The sequence below is a fragment of the Dermacentor silvarum genome, chromosome 9 (genome assembly GCF_013339745.2).
Source record: "Dermacentor silvarum isolate Dsil-2018 chromosome 9, BIME_Dsil_1.4, whole genome shotgun sequence".
NCBI classification, from domain to species: Eukaryota; Metazoa; Arthropoda; class Arachnida; order Ixodida; family Ixodidae; genus Dermacentor; species Dermacentor silvarum.
Genome location: NC_051162.1, coordinates 121,173,225 through 121,191,094, shown reverse-complemented (window position 1 = coordinate 121,191,094; position 17,870 = coordinate 121,173,225). Strand labels below are relative to the sequence as shown.

Genomic DNA, 17,870 nt, shown 5'->3' with positions numbered 1-17,870 from the left:
CTGTCCGTGGCAGTATCAAGAATTTTAGAGTACTCCCTGAACGAAAAAAAAAGACTTTGATGCAAATTGGTCTCTTATATTTACATTAAGCGGTGCATATTCACTTATGACGAGATTGCACGAGTGATAGATGTATATACCAAGAGACGAAGAAGAAGAGGCAGGGGGTTTAACAGAGGCCATATCCGGTTGGGTACCCTGCACTATACCCGCCGAGGTGGCTCAGTCAGCTAAGGTGTTGCGCTGCTGAGCACGAGGTCGCGGGATCGAATCCCGGCCCCGGCGGCCGCATTTCGATGAAGGCGAAATGCAACAACGCCCGTGTGCTTGCGTTGTAGTGCACATTAAAGAACCCCAGGTGGTCAAAATTAATCCGGAGCCCTCCACTACGGCGTGCCTCATAATCAGAACTGGTTTTGGCATGTAAAAGCCCAGAAATAAGAAGACCCTGCACTAGGGGAAGAGGAAAAGGGAAAGAAATTCAAGTAAACAGAAAGATCCTTCCACAATCATAGGTATGTCCTGGCCATGTATAGCGTCACATATACCTAGTATATTACAAGAATGTCGACTGCACGTGTGATATCAGTGTCTTATAGTAACAAAAAAGTACCAGATCAGCAATAGCACGCGCAAGCACAGAAATAACTCTCCAGTGCGAACGTCGTCTGCTTCTTTAATTTATGCAGGCGTGCGCACACCCTACCGTTGTATCTCCATTGTTGACATTCTTTACAATACCCCACACGTGCTGATAAGTTTCTATTCTTTTTCATTGTTTCATTCCCCTGACACATGGGCTGGTCGAGTAATAAGAAAAAAAGGAGAGAGGAGCAGAGAGCGCATTGCTGATGAATCATTTGAGTCGTGCTTGTGTTCTGATTCCCACCGGGTTTGTTTGAAAACACAAGCGCGAACTGTGCCGTAGAACTATATCCTGCTAAAGGAAGCATTGTAACTTGCAATAAAGAGTGATTTGCGCACTTGCACATGATATCGCCGATCTCGCCGGTTCTCGCCATTATAAGGCACTGACATGCCATGTTGTGGATGCTCGGCCAATATTAATAAAGACCTAGGAGGCTGCAGTCATCTCCATTCTTGACGTCATAAGTCTAGACGGCTGTGGTTTGTGGGCAGTAGTTAACCGTGCAGCCAGACGAATAACCACCTCTCAAATCACTGTTCCTGCTAGCTTCTTGAATGTGTTTTGACTGTGTCTCTGGTTGTTTGGTTTGTTTGCGTTATCCCGGAAATGCGTTTCGACGCACGCATAATATAATTTTAAAGAAATGTTGCTCTTTTGCAGATAAAATGGGTAAAGTTTCAAGCGTCCTTGGCTATCTCTTAGGTGCACGAGAGGGATCTTACCTGCATCTAGGTATTACTATTGCAACTAAGACAGAACCTTTCAGCGGTTCGGATTGATTCGAGTGGTAAAAAGAGACTCGAGGGCCGGATATGTGCTTTGCAGTGTCGCGATGCTTGTTGAATGCAACGCGAAGGATAAATAAGTGACGACTGCTTTGGGGACATATCTTTCTTTTCAGAATCTTGAACACATTCAATGTCCTTGACGACTGCTTTTCATAGAGACTATGCATATGCTGAATATAAAACAAGACATCTTTTGCGGTAACCTCAAAGTTTATGAGTAATATCCAAATGAACGAAAAGCTTTTTGGTTGCCGCCACTATTTCCCGGGACGTACGTGTCTGTATCTCGACAGATTGCGACGAGACTGGAAGAACTGGGCTGGATCTTATCGGCACTTGAACTCGTAATATCGCAAGCATTGTTTCTTATCTCTACGAAAAAAGACAAAAAAAAAACAATAGGCGCAACGTTTGCTTAATAATTATGCCAATTACGTAACCGCACAAAGGCATCGGGACATTGAAATTACATTTGTTGTGAGATGCCATTTTGATTACCGAAGAAGTCCGCCGACTGCAAAACTGTATTCCGGAGTGACCTCGGTCGATTCAAACTTCTTGCTCAAGTTTATGGCGAGGTAAAAGAGCGGGTGCACTTAATCGAAGGCTGCCGAAGTCGTGTTTTAAGTATCAATCAAGTAGAAGGCCAGAAAAAATAATGGCTTAGACTTTCTGTTTGTTGTGCATTACTGCTTGGAATCGTGAGATTTCTAGTTCTAGTTGTACAGATATCGGATTTTGAATGTCGGACCCACCGCTCACAAATGGCCACTTGTTCACCGTTCTCATGCTTATACCCTTCCAAGAGATATCGCGACCTATATACCCACTTGCGATTGTCTCGGTTGCATTTCTCGGTGAACGTAGCTGTCTTAACATAAATATCTTGGTCGCGAAGCACGCGGACATCGCTGCAGTCAGAGATTCGTGCTTCGCTCACACTAGGCAACTTGTTCGGCGTGTAGCGGAAGTTGTATCGGTAAAGGGACCTTTCTTGAGTTCCTGCCTAGCTGGTACGCACAAACCTAGACGTTGCTGGACAGACGACGGAAAACCACTTGTCGGAAGTGACCTGAGTATAAGTAGCACCAGCCTTCAGTCGTCTTTCTGGAATTTTTCTACAAGAGTTCTGCGGAGACGATCGAGGGTCCCAAGTCCGTAAGCTTTGGTACAGACCACTTACTGTGGCAAAGGTGAGATTCATCGATGCAGTGTCAAAATAGGGAAAGAAAAAATGATGCTCATACGTGTCAGGACGAAGAGCGCAGAACGATGGAAGAAGTTATACGAACTGATTAAGTGCACCAATCTAACTGTCCCGACTTATCCCGCCACCGGTCCAGCGGATTTACTCTGTTCGTATCACTTGTGCTGTCGCCCACGCTGTTCACCAAGTCGAACGTAGACCAACTAGCCGAGCTTGCAACTGTTGTGCTGGTGATGCCTTTTGTTCCATTCCCTGCTGCGCAGCCGTGAGTTCAACTCACGTCAGAACAGTTGAACTCACGTCAGCAAAATGACGTCTGTGGAACGTCATTTTCCTTCGAGGCAGTACGTTTTACATTCCGTATTTAAGCTCCAAGTTGAAGCTGTTCATGAGGCAAGCTTAATGGCCCACCTGGTACAGGGAGACCACGTCACATATATATGCGTTCGTTGATCGTATGCACAGAAGCTAGGAGTTTTAGTTTATTTACGTTCTATAGAACATACTGCAATAGGCCCCATATCATGCAATTTACCGGTGTTGCGTTTTCTGGGGCAATTAGGAACCTGCTGCAAGTTGAAGATTTATTTAAAGCTCGGGTAATTAAGGTAATATACAGAAGTTTTCGTTTCCCGTGTGTTTTGAATAAATTTGGAATAGTCGTCAGTGTTAGTTTTGTTTCCTCTTTAATTATGCAGACTAAACGTCAGTAAAATGATGTGACTAACTAGGTAATGTGGTACAATGTAGCTGTTTGAAATAGAACAGCCAGATAATTTCAATTTTGAAACTTAAAAAATGTTTTTATTTGCTTCCATTCAAAGCAGCCCTTTACAATCAGTCACTGGTGCTGTCGCTAGACGTTGCTTAGAAGATATGATCTGCGACATGACTTGATAATCATGTATGTCAGATCACATACGAGATTAGGCCAGACGACAAATACGAGATGGCATATGCGATCATGCAAAATTCTTGCCATAACATACTTATTGCAATGAGTTCAGTTGGCCCGATTCTGAAACAGTGCTTCGGCAGCGCACTCGCTCGCACTTACTCACCAATATTTTTGTACTCACTCACGCTTATGTGCGCTCAAACTTGCCGGTACTTACTCGCGTTCCTACTCTCGCCGACTCATGCCCGCCGACACTCACTCGGTTTTATAGTCGCTTCCATTGGCGCTTACCACCAGCCCCCACTGACGTTTATGCTCACGTACACACTCACCGACATTCGCGTTATAATTACGTCCACTGAAACTCAGCGTCTCTAACTGTCGTCGACGCTCACGTTAACCGCAACTCACTCCTGTTCGTATTCAAGTTTCCTCAAGCTCACTAGCGCTCACTGCACTTCATACTCATGTCAACTCACATCCTTGGTCCCTTACTAACACTCTATCGTATCCGTCGTCACTTACTAACGCTCTATCTCAGTATGAGTCAGCATACTCGTGAGTGAGACTGACGGCCAAAGTCAGGCATAATTATTCTTTTATTTCATCATGTCTGTTTATGGCATTGTATCTGTTAAAACACCGGGACCCATAGGCTAGCACACGGACAGTCCTCGTTGTTGAGAACACTAGGACTACTGACATTCGATGAAAACGTTCTTCATGCTCTTGTATTTCTATGAGACTTAGGGGCGCTAATATTCAATAAAAATGGTGTGGTGCTTTCTCAATTATTTTTTTACTTGCGTTAACGACTAACGCATCCATGTTCAAACTTTGCTGGTGGTTGGTTGTGGCCAGTATTGGCACTCGCGTTAAATGCTCAAAAGGGTGTAATCTGGCGTGACAGCAATTGTATCATCAGGAGGTCGCGAAGGGGTCAGCCATCCATAACCACAAAGTTAAATACCACAGTTAAAAATAATGAGCAATACAAAGTTGTTATTATCCCCGCCACACGTACCAATAATTACTGCAGTGACTGGAATCATTAAAGAGCACTGCGATTTCATTGCTTTCATCCAAACTGCGATCATTTTTATTTGACAATGCACTTGATTTTCGGCTCGAATGCTCGTGCGCTGAAATTTCTGCAGGGATAGACATGAAGACAAGGTGGATCCTGTTCTTCATGCTCGTCGTTCCTCTGTGGGAAGTCTGCAAGCGCTGGCCATTTCTGACACAGTGCGCGACCTATTTCGGCTCGGCTTGCCTGGTGTTGCTAGCGAGCTTTTGGCTGGCTCAGTTCCTCTGGTCCAACGCCTTAACGAAGCACGTTGAAGGGGATGGCAAAGCTGTTCTGGTGACCGGTAAGGAACTATATCTACTTAGATGCATTTATTCTTATTAATGTGAGCAGACGACTGTCTCATTACTGTGAAGTTGGTTATTGATGATTTGAAGATTACAGAGGTGAAAGCGACAAGGACAGATAAAATTGTTGCGCACAATCACTCATAATGGTTACAGATTGTATAGTTCTTGTCCGCTGTACTAGTCTTCAAGTGACTATTGCCTCGATTGGCTACTGAGATAATCGCAAGATAGGATGTATCGAAAATGGTTGGACTACTCTTTACTGCCTACATACACGTCTGTTTGCATGCCTATCGTCTATCCGATGTTCTCTATTAACTATCGCAAGACTGTGTCGACGCTCGTATTCGGTCACTCTCATTTGTTGTTGATAGTGACGGCCTGTGAACGCTAAAACACAATTTTCTTCAGTACCCATAACAGACTATGCACAATCTGCTATATTTTACTTGCTTGCGCCGTTTTTTTATTGCAAATGACTACTCTGCATGCGGAATAAAATCGCCGAATAGCTGTTAGAATTCACTTCGCCTCACGTAGTCCTTCATTCGAGACAAAAATTTAGGGTTAAGAATACACCGGAGAGATATTTGTTGCCGATATTTCGAGTATCATATTAAAAACCAATATTTTAATCTTTAAGTGCAAGTGTAATCTGGGGAAATGATGTTTCTGTGGTATTTTGGGGATATCTGAACTGTGGGAATTTGGTTTATACTTGCCACCGAAACCACAGAAGGGTATGTTTTCGTATTTTCTGTTCAGGTAGAGCCGCCTGTACCATCACTTTCATGGTGATACTGTACCTCTGTAGCAAGTGAACTTCGGTAATAAGTATAGCTTGTTTTCCAGAGGTGTATTGGTGTTCCTGGCAGTTGCATTCGCCTTTCAACATTTGTGATTAGTAGTCACACTCGCGGTGAAGTTAGATACTATCGCGCTTAATTTAGAAAAGTCAAGATTGACAGACAGATATGTGCCCTAATTAGAGTGCTGCTTACAAAAGGGAGCTGTCAATACTGATTATTGCAAAGGAAATTAGGATATTACGTTGATTCCACATCGTTTACGAAGTCAGTGAATTACCCCGGTTCTACCGGTCGCTAGACAGGACTGGAAGAACATCTGCGAGAAAATTGACTGGTTTTAGACCGATTTAGACAAATAAACCATAGAAAGTGCTACACGAAGAGCAAATTTCTTCGTTGTGACTTGGAGGTAGGCAAATGAAATATCTAAGAAACATATGCATAAGGCCAACAAAGTTGACTGCAAGAAGAAACCAGACTGCAGCTACGCGCATCGCGATCTCCACTCCTGATTGGACCTTTCTGAAAACACCGTTCTGGAAAATAAAATGTCAAAACTGTTAATAATCTTCAGTTATTTTCCCTCCGCCTACTATAGTAAACAGCTTGAAAGCCACAGCCTCTTACATTTCATGGGACATAGTGGTTGGCTCCCTGAAACCAAACTGAAAATGAGAGACCGCTCTTTTCAACGCACCTAGCTGTTTCCTTGATGTGCACGTACGTGGGTTGACTGCGTCATATTTTGCTCTCTTTCTCATCTTCTGGTGATCTTTCCCAGCATGAGGCAGCCAGCTGGACATGATTTTAGTTAGCATTCACGACTTCTCCTTTTCGTTCCCTTTCACAGTGCCAGAGAACATAAAGTAGAACAGCAAAATAATCAAAAGGCGCTTCGTAATTAGAACAGCAACACAATAAAAAGGCGCTTCGGAATTAGCTTGCTCTTTTCGTTTGTTCTTCGTGTTGTCTGGCGCCATTTGCTAGCCATGACAAACCACCCAGCCCTGCCAAACATTTTGGCCTCAATGACCATAAGCGTTAATACCGCACCTGATAAAGGCAGGGTTTCTTGCAAGGAAGGGTAGCGTGGAGGGGAAGTCGGATGCGGGGGAGCCCCTTCAGTTACTCATATTTTTTTAATGCGAAAGCATTATATGCGCCATTATACGAAAATCAGGCGTCATCCGCGGTGGCGCGACCGAGCTATGGTACCAAAAATGGCCGACGGCGCAAAGTCTAAAAACGTGTAAGAAACTATGCTCGGATTGAGGTCAAATTTGTAGACATAGTAAATTAATGCCATATAAAACAAAATTTGATACATTTAGGTCTGGTGGGGAATCAAACCCGGCCCTCCGGGGTGGAAGACGAGCACGCTCCCCCGACGTCACGGCGGCTCCACGGTTCTGGATGATTAAAGGTGTGCCTAGTGCGTGCGTCACGGGGCACGTTACGGCGCGGCCAATGGGGAGGAGGTGGCGCCACGTCATGAGCTTATAAAATGAGCGCGTTAATAACGTTCCGCGGTTTACAAAACGGTATAATGCTTTCGCATTGCCACAAGTAAGCAGTCTGAAGTGTCTCTGCCGAATTTTTCTTTCATTCATGCCGGTCTAGCACATACTAGATCTGAAGTTCATCAGAATGAAAGCCTCGCAGTACGTATGGCACTTGCCACAAATAATTGTCTCACCGGTGCAAGGGCCAGGTTTAGAGAAAACTTGGTGCCAATCGATTCCCTTATTAATGTATAAGTGAACTGCATAAATGCCTTTCTAGACGCGCCGATCAATTATTTTAATAACATTGCCTATTTCATTCTGGGACAGTGGTAAAAACACTGTCATTAGGATTGCCTATACTTAATCCTTTGTCAATGCCCAACATATCGTATATGCTATATACTGCTATATTCTAGTGCGGGTTACCTAATGCATAGGCTAAGGTAGCGTTTTCTAAACGATGGAGCGAGTTTTCAGTTCTGGACCGCTCAGAAAACCATTTCCTAAATATTTACTACATTACTAGGCTTTAACTCAAAGAACGTTTCGAATAGTATTTTTGTACAAATGAACTTTGCATGGTCATAAATAAAGGTGAACACGTTATCGAAATTCTTCTTGTGGAACTGCATACGGGAGTTACATGGCTAAGAAAGCGAAGCACCACAGACTGCTGTGAATATTTTTGATCGTTGGCATAAAATAATAAAATAAGCTATACGTACTAATGTACTCAGATAAGGTAACAGACATCGGTCACCATTTGAGTGTTAAAGTGTTGTAAATTTAAAGCTTCATTTGTTTAGTGCTTTGATATTTTGCCAACTTTATTTAAAAAACGGAGTTTCTTTTATTAACTCTTATTACGTACATGAAAGCACCAGACGTCACCAAAGTCGGCAATAATTATCCCAAGAAAAGTGATTCCTCAGAGTCAATGCGTCTACACATATACCTGTTCCAGGTCATGACGTCATACAGATAGCTGCCCACCGTTGCCCACCGCCAACTTGCAGGTTCTGACAGGCAAATGTAATTTTCTGCGACAAGGGGCCCTTCGCGCTATCGCGTTAATAAACATGAAACTTGTCAGTATAGGAATCTCCCGAGTTAAACCTCCCTGCTGTGTATTTTACGTCGTGAAACGGCACCATGAGCAGCGAGGATCCCCGCTGTGGGTATTCGCGACTGCAAAATAGTTTCAAATACCCAAGCTCCTTCACCGCGCACCTTAATCTACGCGCACAAGGGCCTTTATTTTATTGCGATAGCAATTATATGGACACTCAAAAGCAGATTTCTGCCGTCGGCGTCGCCGTCGCCGTCGCCGTGAGGTTCCGTATGACGTCATTTGGAGAAGAAATCGTCGCCGCGCGCCGAACGCTGTATGTGCGAGTGAAAGGGCGCGAGCGGCGCGTCTTTCACGCGGAGTGAACGCACGGCGGAGAACAAACGCGCGTTCTGCGCCGTGCTCGCTTAAGGGCTGCAGAAGTAGGCGTCTCTTTTCTCCTTTACAATCACTATATATGTAGAGCAAACGCGCCTTCTTCCGGAGCGCGAGAGGCCGTGGGGGAGGGGGAGGGAAGGGAGGCGACGTTTAGCTGCGGCACCAAGTGCCTATTTATATCAGAGGCTCGGGCAACAGTCACCAACGCCGCACGCATTTTGAGCGAACGCAGGCAAAACGCCGATGGCGTCGACAACAGTTCTGCGAGTTGCCGATGCTGCTGCATGTCCAAGTTTATACAGCTGATAAAGCTAATATCATTACTCCGTATAGCTCTCTACAAGTTTGCTATCGCAATTGATGCTTCGCCTTTCAGGTGAAACTGCGACAACTTTTTGCATTAGGACCTCATTGTAGCGCCGGTGCCACGCCAGAAACTGCCACCCGTGACCTCGTGTTGAGCAGCAAGACCGTTATGGCGCTGTAACTATTGGATTGAGTCCGTATTCGCAACTCATACTGCTCATACTCTCTCGCTACACACACACACACACACACACACACACACACACACACACACACACACACAAACACACACACACACACACACACACACACACACACACACACACACACACACACACACACACACACACACACACACACACACACACACACACACACACACACACACACACACATATATATATATATATATATATATATATATATATACATAAATACATGCATACATACACACATACATACATGCACCTAAAGAAACACGCAACTGCCGCGTTCCCCTTGCCTATCTGAGTCTACCTTTGACCTGCTCTCCTACTACATAATTATAGCCAAGAGGCAAATATAGAAATATGGGCTGACAGATGTAGAGCGTGCTCAGAAAAGGAATGGTCAGTTGGTCACCTTTACATAAGTTATCTGCCATGAAAATTTGTGATTTGAATCTTGTGCCCCCTAAGCCCGTAGCCGTGGCCATCAAGGACCCGTACTTGAGTTGACCGTCAAGTCACGTAGCGGTTCACACGAAAAAACCCAGAATCCGGGTTGCTTACCGCTGAATGTGTCAGTTAGGACCGGTTATTGCAAGATAACATGGTTAACGTTTCGCGTGCTTGGTTTTGTATGCTCGCTTGAGCCAACGCAAGCGAGTCTGGAAATTTTACATTAGTTTGTCACTGAGAATAACTAGGGCGCTTCTTAACAGGATGCAGTTATTGTCCTAAGTTAGCTGGCTTGAGTGGCGTAATTCACGAGCAGTGCAATTGGGAAAAATGAGTCCTGATGGCATTGCAGTAGAAATAACGCAGCAGATATTAACAAGCTCGACACAAATTCCCATATTACAGGCTCCAAAGGCAAAGTGCGGTGATGTATGTTACAGAGAAAGAAAAAAAAGCTGTATTGCTTCTTTAATTACACCAGTAAAAAATGTTTAATTTGGCGTTCGTGCATCCAACTCATGTTTAATAAATAAAAGAGAGGATTACCAACGCCCGGGCCCAAATTAATCGTCTGTTTTGTGTAAAGCACTACACCGAACCTTTTGGAATACAAGAATGCCAATAAATCTATACATTTTTGTTGTATAGTGAGGTAGCTCTTGTAGTCAGCACATAGTTGCATTCTTTATTGTATTAGACCGATGTAATAGCTACCGCTTGTTAAGTGAGAATTCGATTAACGTTCCAGCGCCGAGGGTGATAAAAGTCATTCTTTGGCACTCAGCTGTGTCGTTCCTCACAGTCAGTTCCATTTGTGGGTAAACAAGGGAACACTTAGTTAAGAGCGAAACCTTCGGCAGAGGAACTTGATTTCATCAAATTTTGGCTCAGGGCGAAAAGACGCGTGAGAAGGCGCGTCTCGTTTCCGAAAAGTTAGGTCTTGGCTGACGCTTTCCTTGCTTGCACACTGTTGAAACACTCGCACAATAACACATGGTTTATTAAAGAAAATCTCAAAATACATTTTTCTCCGACTGACGCCATTACGTAAATTCTGGCAGCGAGTAATTTACCCCCTATTCCTTTTGCGCAGCTGCATTGAGTCATGCACGGCGAACTGCGGTATCACCTGCTATGACTACTGAAATAGACACGATTCGCTATACTTCTCAAACGTTACCACAATGCATGCACTACACCGTAAAAAATGGGATAATTTGTCTTTAAGATGTTTGGAACCAGCCGTGAAATAACAGTGAAAGATAAAATGCTTAATTATCTTTTTATTGGAGGGACTTATGGATAAACAATGGGCGAGGCTACCATATCAGTGGTGATATTAGAGGAGTGCATATGATTTCTTCCTACGGCACATAATTCTGAAGCGCTTACGACCATCTTAGGCGCGTTCGTTACGGTTCGTCGGAATTATCATGCACCAACATAAATACGCGAGGTAAAGACTGTGGATCATGTACAAGGAAGCATTGTGCGTGTTTAGCTAGGATGACCTTACCGTGCAAGCGTAGGATTCAGGCAAATGTGCATATTGATATACATGCGCAGACGTTGAGAAAGTGTGGAAATCGTTTGGGAGTGGACACACGCGTAGCCACGCACGGTACGCGTGATAGGTTCGCCTATCGAAAAGTCGGCCAGCGTGTCTGAGGCACTTTACTACGGTTCACCAAATGCGTATCCCACGCAAGCTCTTTGAGATTTTACACGGCACATGGTACGAGAGTTGTTATTATGGTGAAACTGGGTGTTTCGACAATGTCTTAACGTTTGTACGCAATGCTTACTCACTGAGGAATTGACAGAATGAGCTGAAAGCACACGGCGCTGCTTTAGTGCTCGTTGGAGGACTCGGCAACGTAAAAAAGTGGTGTTCACCCAATAAATTGAAGTGAAAGCATTGCAGGCTATATCTACTGACCTGCTCCTGAGCGATAGAGCACAGTTCAACGAGTCCGTGAGTGAAACAATGCATTGTTTCGTTATTATTTCAATAGACACAATTGTACAGAATAATGCGGGCATGATTCTTCGGGAGGCTGAATATATTGAGATATTCAATAAGTGTGTTCGATAAGACTTCGATAAGTATGTTGGTTTCGGCTACTTCAACTCACGCTACCATATGTACGAACTATTCAAAGGAGAGATCTCACTCGGTCTCAACCCCCCCCCCCCCCCCTCCCCCCACGAACCTATTGCTTGTACATTCTTCTAAACCCGTAATGACTCACAGATTTTATTTGGATCACAGGTTGTGACACGGGCTTTGGGAATTTGCTGGCGAAGCGGCTGTCCAACGAAAGGTTCTTCGTGTACGCCGGCTGTCTGGACGCCAATGGTGACGGTGCTCGCGAGTTGTCCAAGAATTCGAGCATTCAGGTTGTGCAAATGGATGTCACGAATGAAGACCAAATCGAGAACGCGCTCGTCACAATCAAGAACACACTTGGGACTAGAGGTGAGCAAAGAGCCTGTACTGACCTCTTAGTGGGGCATAGACAAAGGGGGGAGGGGTGACATTGAGATCTAGCCTACATCATCCTACACTTTTTTAAGGCTGCTGTGTATACGTGATGAATATAAGACGGCGCGCTAATTTGCTATGTATAGAACTGTCGCATAAAGCGCTGATCACAGTTTCTTCACACGTCGTACTATCCATCCAATAGAAATGCATCCAATGAAAATGCAGTTTCTCTGCGCGAGGTGTTTTTAGAGACACTAGAGTGAGGGTGAATGAATCTGCGGTGACGTTTACTAAAACACTGTATTTAGAGTATTGGAGAAAAGGTAAGAAAACGAAATAATGAGAAGCATATTACTTAGCAGGCCAAGCTTAAAGTCCATAGTTTCCTACCACATAACTCAGATCTTGAAGGGGACATGATAGCGAATTATACATTTAATATTGAAGCATATGAGTCCAACAGCAAACTGGCAAAATTCGAGCTTACTCGATGCAGTAGGACTTTGCAATTGCATTTCTTTTATGTCTTTGAATCGTACATCAGTCTGGAAGAAATGAGTGGGGACGAAACGAACTGACGCCCCCGGAAGCGGCTCCCTGAAGCAACAGAAGCCGACCTCGAACCGAGCTTTTGTGTACTGAAAAGACCGGAACTAATTGCAACAGCTGCAAAACGTCATGGACAACATGCGCTGTTGTGCTTTTGCATGTGCGTCTTGGCGGTATGCTGCTGCTTTTTATCGCGCGTTTGAAGACATTGCGGGCCCAATTCAAGGGTGACGGCCCTTGCGTTGCCGCACCGTTGGCTGACAGAGTGCACGAAGCAAAACGTCTGATGCGGTTTCGCACTATTTGAAAGCAGACGACATAGCGCTAGCCCCTCATTCCCTGACTTCACAAAGTGCACGTAAAAAGCGTGTCACTGTTGGTGGGAGGGGTTTAGAGGTAGTGATTTCAAATCGAATTTTCGATTTAGAACGTGTGTTGATAGCTCACTTTATTGTGTGTATAACCATTTGGGCCCTCTACTTATAGATACAATGTTAAACTAAGGATACTCGGACGACCATGCTCATGGCTCGTTTAAGGGTTGGAAATTAGCAGAGCAGAAATGTCAGAATGCTGAGTAAGGTTGCACCAGCGACAACCCAATTTCAAAGAAAATCCTCCTAAAATTCATTAATGCACCTTGCTAAATAATGGTACCGTAAACTGCTCTCATGCTTTGTTCGATACTTGCGTTGGCTGTGCCCATTGCGTGCTGACGATTACGACGCTACTGAATAGCTAAAGTGTCCGATGTTGGAAATAAATTAAAAAAGAAGAGTATAAAAATAGGCAATTACAACCAAGTGGCAGTTTAAGTATGAAAAACTGAGAGCTTGCTGAATGAAGAGTTCCTAACTTTAGCATTCCCGTGCTTTGCACAGTCCTTTGGGCTGTCGTTGCAAACGCAGGCGTACCTAGTCATGGGCTACTGGAGTGGGAAAGCATGGCCTCGATACGAAAGGTCTTCGAGGTCAACGTGTTCGGTGTGGTCAGCGTGTCCAAGAAATTTCTACCGCTGCTTAGGAGGTCCAAGGGTCGCCTCATTGTCGTCTCCAGTGTTCTAGGTGAGCTATACATCGTTCAGCACTCACTTCTCATGTGGTGGAGTGGTGACACTTGATGTGAGTTGGTGTTGACTAGACCGATACTCATGAAGTGTGCACTATATACTTATCAATTGTTGTGAAATAATTATTGTAATGTGCGCAAACATTACATCCTTGGTAATTATTTACGCCTATCACCCTTGTATGTGTGTAGAACTTGTCTGAAACAGGTAAAGGCTTCAGAAAGTTTAACGAGGAAGACACGAGGGCAAGCTAACACAACAACGAAGCTAAATAATATCAGCATTTACTTAACTAGTAATGCTTTCGTCATTAGATATTGTTTGTAATATAAAAAAGAATTATAAAGAACTCTCTGCACTTATCTCGTCGTGTACGCCTACGTTGTGCCATTCCAGCATCACCGTCTCATGCTCCCTTCACTTGTTACCATATCATGAAGTGAGCTTAAAAGGGTTTGGGGGATGCAATACGTGCCAATATTTGCAAGGCCTGGGCTTCTACTGCATTATAATCTCCATGGCAATAACCAACATTGAAAGGCCACTTCCTTTCAGTGTTCTTCGGGCGAAGTTTGACTCATGTTGCCGAAGAAAAAAAAACTTTTTTTGTAATTGGTTTGCGCCGAAGACGAGATAAAGTTAGGAGAAGAAAGTAAATTCTGTTGCAAATAATTTTTTGCGAGAGTCATGGCTGACACGGGTGACTAAACTTACAAGACAGAAGCCTGAACTTGATGCAGAAGTCTAGATTGTTGATCTTCTCTTAAGCGGGACGTTATTGCAGGTCGTGGCACCGTTCCTGCGGGCGTGTCTTATTGCATGAGCAAGCATGCCGTCATCTCATTGGCTGATGGACTGCGCCGGGAGTGCCTTGGCAGAGGTGTTGACGTCTGCACCATCGAGCCTACTGCTTACAGGTAAACTCGCGTTATGTTTTCGGTGTACCAGTGTACCGAACGGCAGATCGCATCCGTGGGCCAATGTGAAGGATACCTTGGGTTACCACACCAACGGCTTCGGGCTGGAAGCTGCCAATGGATGGCACCACAGTTCACATATGCACTGTATCTTTGTAACGAAGGAGATATGAAGTTGTAGACATGGTCGAAATAGTGTACGAATACGTGAAGTATTAGCTTCTTTTTCATTCGCAGCTTTCAACAATAATAATTTGCATAAGAGTTACGAAAATCTGCCACCGAGCACTTTTCTCTTGCTTCGAGAGAACTTATGCCAGTACAGTTTGCCGAAAACATATTTGCCGAAAATTGGTAGCGCCGACGCTTGTTTGAGATAAAACATTGTGCGGCTTGTGTGCGGGTCGGCTTCTGATAACAGTTAAGGTAGAATGGCAGAGTGCAAAAGTTTCAAGTGTGCCTCAGATGTTTTCTAAAGATAATGTAACATCGCAGATACCGTGCGTGCACTTCAGGAGACAGAAAAAAAAGTTGGCGATGGAGGTTGCCTATGTTTCACTAAGACAGAAGCGAAAAGTAATGCGTACCACAGAATGAGGAAAATGCATGATCGTTATTAAATTAACCTTGTAGCATTCTGCGGCTTACTACAGAGTTTTTTCTTTTGCTTATAAGTTTTTGATATATCGCCAAACACATGCACATCCTGGGATTTAGTGTCTTGCATCTTTTTTCAAATCTCCAGTGACAATTCTACCCTTTGCAATAGCATGCTAAATACCACGTCTTATTTTTTAGTTTGTTGGTTTGCGGATATTGGCAGATGATGTGTCGCTTTTGTGAGGTCATTTATACTTTCTGTTTTGCCTCTTACACACAACTCCTCCTGCACGAGGTCTCTTATGGACATTGCAATTGAAGGCGGCGTTTCCGACTACATTTCCGTCAATATATAAAACATCAACATCTTGAATTACAGTTAAAGCACCTCTCGAGTCTTTGCTTCTCCATGTAGTTAATGAAAAGATCACAAACAAACCTCCGTATAGTGTTTAACCATATGAAATCCGAAACAGCTTCAAACTCCGAGCATATTTAAGATAAATTTCTTTGCCGAGTTAATTGAATGCCGCGCCCCACCAATGAGTGACATAATGCAACTCGTCATCCCTGATGGCCTGCTCAAAGTGCTCGATATGGCTAATCCGGCTGAAAAATAAAGGTGCTTTATTTTAATTTACTAATAGTTTGCGCCGAGAAGTTATGCTGTTGCAATCAAGAAGTGGCATTTCATAGTTAGCCCCCTCACCCACAGACGTCTGGCCACATTACTCTCTGATTACGGTGCCGTGGTTTTGAAACATTGGGGCCAGTGCAGAATTTCGCAATTGTTATGACTGAAAGGCCACGAAGCACTCACAAAGAAGCTTTTTAAAACACAAGAGACAAGGAAACAGACATAAATGAACTTGCATGGTTGTCTGTGTCCCTGTCTTTTGCCTTGCAAGAACGTTCTTTGTCAACAATGAACCAAGTATTCTAGATTGTGTTGATTCTGATCTGACCTGCACAATTTTCTTCTTTTTGGTCATGCGCCTGACAGGACACGGATAGTGGCTGACGTGGGATCTTTGGAGATGATCCGCGACGACCTAAGTCGGCTACCTGGCGAGGTGCTGGATGACTATAGCGAGCGTGAGATACAGGAATGGATGAATACGGCCGAGATTCTTTTCAAGTGGATGGCCCGCAAGAATCCCAATGAAGTAGTCGAACAGATGGTGCGGGCCATCAGGGAGTCCGAGCCAAAGCCGTACTACGCAGCCTGGGGACCCTTCGACCCCATCTTCTACTTTGTCCTTCGGGAAGCACCGGCTGAGGTGGTTGACGCTCTGAGTTACGCGGTGCGCAAGATCAGCGGATTAAGGAAATAGATTCCGGAGAGAGTTGACTAACTAGTGACAGGACTGTAGTGTGTTTTTCAGACACATATCCTTTCATGTCTTTCTTCAGGGAAGTTTTGGCGCCACTTCATGAAGTGCCGCCAAAAGGGACTGATGTAATGGCCGAGACGAATGGATGGCGGCTATAAAAAAGGTTGTTGAGTAGGTTGTGTTGAGTGAATGGCTTCTATGAGCATGTTTGCTTATTTATATTTAAATAATTGATCACTGATATGTCTATTCCAGTGGAGGAATGTACAGTCCATTTCGGGAAGTATTTTCTAGCGCTTTCATCATTCGGCGTCTCATCCTACTACGCAAATGCACTGGAGAGGTAGAAAATTTTGAAATAGATTTGGACAGCCAAATACCCCTCCATAATTTTCATTGTGAAAGTGTTGATGATAGTGCGTTCTGGAATAAGGTTTCTGTGAATGTACTGTGGAGAATACAGATCCAAAAATCAGGAAGGTGAGATATAACAAATCCAAGAGAACAAGGTTAGTGGCCAGGACCACCGATTATGCGATAAGCGTTAGGTTTAATCGTGTTAATGCGCAGAGGGAAAGCGGGGAAAATAAGTTCACTTAGCAGAACAATATTCCATGGCACATTTCTTAGCATTGCATCTGGCCTTTAAAGATGAGAGAATTAATCCTGAGAAGCTTTCAGTGTCGTTAAAGTACTGACGGCTCTTTTTCAGGATATGTGCTGACCTTTTAGTTAACCTTTTACCGTATCGTGTATCACATATATATGATGCGCATAGAACAAGTTCTAGCCTAACGGAATCGAAAAGAAAAAAAAAAACTCCGCCTCCATTACACCCTGTGAATGTGGATGTTCAGCGAAGCTGTTGCCGACGTTGAACAAGCACGACTGACGTAAGACGACGTTAGACAACCACCACCACCACCACCATCCATTGAGGTGCATCCCTCAAGCAACTCCTCGACGCAGGAATGGCCTAGCAACCTTGAATGGCCTCCGAGATCGGACGGCGTGCGGTATCCAAGGAGGTTGTAGAGGACGTATAACCTCCTTGGCGATATTGAATCCCGCGCCCGCTGCCAGATCTCGGAGACCATGATTATTAAAACGCAGTGCCTTTTGCAGCCGAGGGGCGGCGCTGTGCCCCGGTCGGTCGGTAGTCTGGGAATATAAGGAACTGGTGGAGGTTATGCAGCATGAAATAAGGCGGACACGGCAATACAATTGTTGGATTGGAAAGAGGAAACCACGTAAGTGGTGGAACAAGG

General features: G+C 44.3%; 1 protein-coding gene across 1 annotated transcript; it reads left to right on the top strand.

The window, feature by feature from the left end:
- The first annotated feature begins 2,375 nt into the window (after nt 1–2,375).
- LOC119463867 (dehydrogenase/reductase SDR family member 9) lies at nt 2,376–17,190 on the top strand. The gene is made up of 6 exons (XM_037724688.2): nt 2,376–2,630; nt 4,700–4,912; nt 11,918–12,124; nt 13,564–13,746; nt 14,536–14,668; nt 16,272–17,190. Exons 2-6 carry the CDS (start codon nt 4,708–4,710, stop codon nt 16,600–16,602), a joined length of 1,059 nt encoding a protein of 352 aa, XP_037580616.1. The 5' UTR covers nt 2,376–2,630; nt 4,700–4,707; the 3' UTR covers nt 16,603–17,190.
- The last annotated feature ends 680 nt before the right edge of the window (nt 17,191–17,870 follow it).

What these genes read in the sequence shown, in the direction of transcription:
- LOC119463867 (XM_037724688.2), top strand. Translation starts at nt 4,708, where the DNA reads ATGAAGACAAGGTGGATCCTGTTCTTCATGCTCGTCGTTCCTCTGTGG. An exon ending in CAAAGCTGTTCTGGTGACCG is followed by an intron (nt 4,913 to 11,917) that starts GTAAGGAACTAT and finishes TTTGGATCACAG; the next exon opens with GTTGTGACACGGGCTTTGGG. An exon ending in ATCGAGCCTACTGCTTACAG is followed by an intron (nt 14,669 to 16,271) that starts GTAAACTCGCGT and finishes TGCGCCTGACAG; the next exon opens with GACACGGATAGTGGCTGACG.